The 6,271-nt window shown below is 62.6% G+C and overlaps 1 protein-coding gene across 1 annotated transcript; it reads right to left on the reverse strand.

Annotated features, from left to right (window-relative positions):
- Positions 1-1,208: 1,208 nt before the first annotated feature.
- Positions 1,209-6,149, reverse strand: rpn1 (ribophorin I). The gene is made up of 10 exons (XM_088917093.1): positions 5,652-6,149; positions 4,679-4,743; positions 4,262-4,568; positions 3,828-4,037; positions 3,140-3,332; positions 2,954-3,053; positions 2,722-2,860; positions 2,519-2,638; positions 2,090-2,335; positions 1,209-1,943 (listed from the first exon to the last, which is right to left on the reverse strand). The coding sequence occupies exons 1-10, from the start codon at positions 5,898-5,900 to the stop codon at positions 1,761-1,763; spliced, it is 1,812 nt and encodes a 603-aa protein (XP_088773219.1). The 5' UTR covers positions 5,901-6,149; the 3' UTR covers positions 1,209-1,760.
- Between the last annotated feature and the right edge of the window lie 122 nt (positions 6,150-6,271).

Here is a 6,271-nt window from a genome sequence, read left to right on the forward strand (position 1 = left end):
AGTGCAAACACATAGTGCACACATACCAACACTCAGTTTCACGGTGCACACGCACTGACGCTTACAGACTCGCAGTTTCTCTGGGCAGGCCGTGGGCACTGAGCCTGTCCGCTCTGGTCAGCCAGGTCTGCCTGTGTCCAGTTTCTCTGGCCAGGCTGTGGGCACTGAGCCTGTCCTCGAGAAGCTTAGGGGGTTATAGGGGGGAGCCGAGTCGGTAACGCGACTATTTCCTCCGGCAGAGGGCGCCAGAGAAGCCCAGCTTGCGCATTCCAGAGGCCCTCTGCCGGAGGAAGGCAAGAATACATTTACCGGAATAAACCACTCATGTTGCAATACTGACTCTCCCGGCCTAATAACTTTCTTCTAGCCCGTTCCTGTCTCTGAAGTACTTTCTTTGCCCTCTTATTTTGATGTAATGAACCAGCTCGTCCACGCGTGTGGAACTACCCAGTAAAGCTGCACGAATGTGTGCAGACATGAACGCACCCGACCCGCCTAGAGAAGACTAGTCAGAAACACCCTGCAACGGATAAATCTACACAATCTTTTGGGAGGGTAAATTAAAACCTCTTAAATCCACATATACACAACCATACTATTTACTTTATAGCAAACAAACTATTTAAATCATTGAAAAAGATTCTGCAGTATTAGCCTAACACGCCAACACATACTTGTTCTGCACGGCTGCCCTGGACTACCACACGCGGCTCCACAGCGCCTCCTGCTGGTTGGGTACAAAGGCTGTTGGCACCGATCAGAATGACAGGTTCACAGGTTGACAGGACCAGATGACTTTCCCATCAGTGTGGAGCTCATGTGCGAGGTGGTGTTAGACTCAACGTGAAGCTGTACGATCTGTCCCTGCCGTAACGGCTCTGGGCGAACTGCTGTACCAGGAATCCTCTGCAGCCGGCTGTTCTCTCCAGCTCCTCCGGGTGGCAGTGCAGGAGGGAAGGGGGGGGGGGGGGGGAGTCACAGATGCAGGGTGGTGGTGCGAGTGACTGAGCCTCCCCCATGACTCCTCCTCACCCAGCTGGGTCCCCGCACTGATGTCACACCCCTCCCCGCGGGCCCAGTTCAGAACCGTCCGCTTGGACGGGCGCCTTATTCCCCACACACAGCCGCGCAGGAGAAAACTAGCCGGGAGGCAGAGCTCACGAGATCAAGCAGTATCCAAAACGACTGAAAACACAGGAGAGCAGGACGACGGTTTGATTTTTTTTATTTCAAATTTGGTCTTTTCTCAGTTTTTTTTATACCAACAACAGAAGTACAGCCACACAGACCCCATGTGTCATCACTCACCCCCACCCCCCCCAGCCTCATCACGGTCGCCTGCACACAGGCCCCCCCGTCGGCAGCCGCTCGCCTGCGGGCCGGGTCAGACCGGGCCGGTCCAGTCTGGGCGTCGGAACTCTGCAGCCCAGCAGCGACCGAACGAGCGCCTGGAGCACACAGCCCTCCCGATAGCTCTCCCTCCTCCCCGCGGAGCACGGCCGAGGAGGAGAGAGGCAGCTCAGGACCGGCTCCTACCCTGCCCTGTAGAGGGCGCCACCCCCACCCCCCCCCGCGACCCGACGACCCCCCCAGCTCTCCTGTCCCCCCCACTGCTGGTCCGTCCCTCTGGAGGGAGACAGGGCAACTCCTCTTTGTGGCGTTAATGAGGGGAGAGAACAGCGCCCCCTGCAGGGCGCGCCGCCCCACGCCGTGCGTGTGCCGTCTCCGGGGGCTCGGCTGCGGGCGGCGGCGCTGCGCGCCTAGAGGGCGTCCAGCAGGCTGTCGATGCGGGCGACCAGGTCCTGGCGGCGGCCGGCCAGCTGCCGCTCGCTCTCGACGTATGCCTCCTTCTTCACCTTCCCCGCCACCAGCCGCTCGGCCTCCTGGCAGGACCGCGCCACCAGCTCCCTCACCTGCCCGTCCAGCTTCTGGACCTCGCCCACCTGGGGAGCAGCCACACAGAGGCCGGTCAGAGAGGCGTCCCACCGACAACCACCCCCCCTCGCCCACCCGGGGGAGCAGCCGGTCAGAGAGGCGTCCCACCGACTTTACTCCTGCTCCGACGCTCATCCCCCACCCCCCTCCTCACCTTGTCCGCGAGGTCGGAGCCCTCCGCCTTGAGGCGCGCCTGCAGCGACGCGATCTCGTTGGTCAGCGCGCGGTGCTCCGCCTCCAGGGTCTTGCGGCCGCTGTTGAGCGCGCCGCTGTCGCGCGACTGCTTGTACTTGTTGACGGCCTCGTCGAAGTGGCGGTACAGGCCCAGCCGGCGGTTCACCAGGGTCAGCACCTGCTCGGTGATGGACGCCACCTTCATGCGTACCTCGGCCGCAGGGTCCTGCGGAGATCAGGAGAGAGAGAGCAGAGCTCTTCAGAGCCAGCAGCAGGCCAAGACCAGACAGGTACCACTTCACACACAGAGCGGCGGGGGTGTGGAACAGCCAGGACAACACTCTGGCTTCCTCCAAGTAACGTCCGAATATTATCCGGGGATCAAATCAGCTAATGAGGTCCCCCTTACCTTGGTGATGGAGAAGTCGAGGCGCACGTACACTATGACGGTGAAGAACAGGATGTAGAAAGCGCCGACCACCAGCAGGGGCTCCTGCAGCATCAGGATCTTGTTGAAGGTGTAGTGGACCTGAGAGAGAGAGACAGCAGTGACCACCCCCTCTCTCTGTGCTCGACTGGTCTCCCCTGGCGGCTCCGCGGCTCAGGGCTCACCACCATGTCCTGGATGTGCTGCTCCACGAGGTTGGTCTTGGTCGCCACGACGACGGGCCTGCCGAAGGTGTCCAGGTAGGTGTAGTGCAGCTGGTCGGGAATGCGGTCGATGGGGTAGGGAGTGTCCACGTGGATATTCCTGCAAGGACACCAGGGACCGTGATGGAGCACGGCATGCGGGCCGAGCCGGGCCGAGCCAGCGGAACGCCAGTCCAGGCCGCGGGGGACTCACCTGGCTCCCTCGGGCAGGATGATCTTCAGCGTGAGGGAGTCCATCACCTGGTCGTCAAACACATGGTCCACCAGCCGCATCTTCAGAGCGTACTGGTCACCTGAGGGAGAGCAGGTGGGAGAGTGTCAAGAGAGTGTGCGCGTGTGCGTGCCCCGGAGCCAGTGTGCGCGCGTGCTCGTCTCTCACCCAGGGTGTAGAGGTACTCGTAGCTGGGCAGGTTGTACCCGATGATGTAATGAGTCTTCCAGCCTCCGAACAGCGGGAAGCGCGGCCGGATCTCCATCTCCACGGAGTCCTCCAGCACCAGCAGGTGGGAAGTGGAGATGTTGCCGATCTCGTCCCGGTAATAGACGTCCTGGGCCGCAGCTGGCAGGATGGTCTGTTAAAGAGAGCAAGAGAGGGGATCAAGCCCACCCTGGTCTCCAGAGCCCCCCGACGCCCGCGCTCCGGCTTTCCAGGAGGGAACGGGCAGTTCCTTGCCGGCCGCTCGGGAGCCCGTCCTCAGGAGAGCCGCAGTGTACTGCGCTGCCCGGCCGCAGGAACGGGACCTCTCTGGTCTCGGAGAGAGCGGCCTGACAAGTACAAGTCGAGACCCTACTGTATTCAAAACCCTCCAAGTCACCCCAGCGGACGTCTTCGGAGCAAACGGAGAAACAACAGGGAAGAGCATTCAAAACCCAGAGCAGGAGGCGCTTCTCTGCACCGAGGGTGGTGGGAGAGTGGAGCGAGAGCAGCCCAGCCACACAGCTGAAGCCTGAAGGGCCGCCTCTCATTCGGGACCCGTCCCGTGCCGCTGTGCTCATCGGGGAGAGCAGCCCCCAGGTCCCCAGGACCCCCTCCTGCCTGCGGGGTACCCCTCACCCCCTCAACGCACCTTGAAGGACTTGATGGAGGAGACGCCGCTGTCGGACTGGCGCTGGTAGTCATAGCGGGAGAAGGGCCCCCGGAGCGTGGCGCCGGTGTGGCGCAGGTCCACGGTCTCCTCCACCGCGATGTTGCCCCAGTGCGACACCTCGATGGTGCGCGTGAGGCTGCTGATGGTCAGGAAGGGGCTGTTGTTCTCGTAGTGGATCTTCATGGCGTCCTGCAGGGGAGGGGGGACGCAGAGCCGGTCAGCGAGGAGGAGGAGCAGCAGAGCCGGCACCCACCCTCCACTGACCGGCCGATGACCCCTCCCACCCTGGCCGCCCCCCCAGGTGGACGAGACCAGTGCATCAGCCCCAGAACCAGCCGATGTCGGAGCCGCTCCTGTCCTGGGGCTGTCCGTGCGCACCCCCGGCACAGGGGACCCCCCGGGCGAACACCCACCTGGCTGTAGGGGGCGACGTCGCGGAAGGGGCCGTACTCGATGACCTCCTCGCTCCGGCTGGGGCTGCCCAGCTTGGTGTAGCTCTCCACGGTCTTGGAGGCCAGCCGCACGCGGGTGCTCTGCGTGCGCGTGGCGTAGGGCGAGTACAGGTAGTGGCTGCCCTCGAAGACCACCAGCTGGCGCTCCGCCTGCGTGATCTGGGTGGGGAAGGGCCGCAGCACGTGGGTGAACACCGTCTCCACCGCCACGCGCAGCCGGGCGCCCCCCGCCAGCGCCGAGGGCAGCTGCGCCCGGAAGAACCTGCCGCTGGGGGACACAGGAACGGGAGGGACAGACGTTGGAGCCGGGAGCAGAGGAACCGGCGGGGCTGCAGGACTCGGAGCGGGTCGAGCCACTGGTTCCATTAACAAACTCACCTTTGACCTCTGACCGTCGTCTCCTGCAGCTCCAGAGCGCTGTCCTCCTCCTCCTCGCCCTTCACCTGCCAGACACACAGCGGCAGTCAGCCCCGGGTTCAGCCTGGACTGGCCGAGGCGCTCTCCTGCCCGCCCCTGAACCCCTCGGCCGCAGAGCCTCTGGACCCCTGAAGGAGCCCTCGGCAGGGACGCCCGCACACGCAGACCTGGGGGGACTCTGCGGCAGCCATGAGGTTCAAGATTGACGTTTAAATCTTAGTCTTGGTGGGGGGGGGTTAGGGATAGGGGTCTGGTATTTAAGACTCATCACAGAGCCGTGCAGACTCTTCCAACGGGGCATGGCGGGGCGCGCGCACCGCCCCCGGAGCCTGTCCGCGAGCGCCAGCGCCAGCGCGAGCCGAGTGCTTACGTGTCACCGAGCGGCTCGAGGACCGCCGAGGAGGCGGGGGCACGCGGAAGCCGGAGCCGTCAAGCTCACACACAGCAGTGGACACGGTCGGTGTCCGGGTGCTTGTTCTTAAAGTGCATCCAGAAATTCGACCACTCAAAACAAGAAGGTTATCTTTTCTCACTGCCGATTTATTCCCCACCACGCAATTAGCTCAGGGCAGCAACGCTGCAGTTTAAAATGTCTCCTGCGCCGGCTGGGTAACCGCATACGCCAGCGTGCAGAGAAGACCAGTTTAAAACTTCATGCACCACAAAGTGCGAAAAGCCTTGAGCTCTGTCCTGCACGTTATAGTTACACATAGTCATAACTACACACGTTATAGTATTTCCCCAAAACGGACTGAGAAGCAATGAAGTCAACACTCATCTAACTTGATCACTCGAGCGGTTGTGGAGCTTTTGAACAGGCGTGTGTATTATCTGCGCAGTAACTATTATGGCGAGTTGGACTACTGACTCCCCCCACCCCCGGTACCCTGCTCAGACCCGCTGAAACGGGCCCGTCTCTCCCGCAGGCACTCACCGTCACCCCGACGAACGCCAGGTGTCCGGCCAGCTCCGGCTCCAGCGCCACCACGAAGCTGTGCGCCGGCGAGCCGCCCTGGTTGGCCAGCAGGATCTCCGCGGTGATCTTGGCGAGGTGGGAGCTGAGGTCCACCGTGCGCTTCACCTCCTCGTTCACCAGGGAGGCGTCGGGCGCTTCCGCGCCGCACAGCCCGGCGACGAGCAGCAGAAAGCCGGGGACGGACCAGCCCAGAGCGGGGCGCTGCATGATTTACAAGCCGAGCCGGGCAGCTGCTTCTGCAAACAGAGAGAACTTCGAGATCAACGGTGATCACGAAGAGGGACGGATTTTATCGACCTAATGCTTTTGCTTCTTTCAGTTTTGTTACGGCGCCTCCAAGGCCAAGTTTCCGAGCGGTTTTATAGAGGCCGCACTCCGCTTCGCTACACCGCCGCGGTGGGAGCGATGACGCCTCATTCACTCTGCGCACACTCGCGCGCAACATGGCGGCCGCCCTTGCACACGCCCACCCCCGGCGCGAGCACGCCACTGGCGCCATGTTGGCTCTCCAGACGCGCCCCTGCGGCGTCGTGGTGCAGAAAGATTAGAGCCGTAATGGCGCACATACGTGCCCAATT

This window comes from Atractosteus spatula, chromosome 5 (assembly GCF_055471065.1).
Source record: "Atractosteus spatula isolate fAtrSpa1 chromosome 5, fAtrSpa1.hap1, whole genome shotgun sequence".
Taxonomy (NCBI): Eukaryota; Metazoa; Chordata; class Actinopteri; order Semionotiformes; family Lepisosteidae; genus Atractosteus; species Atractosteus spatula.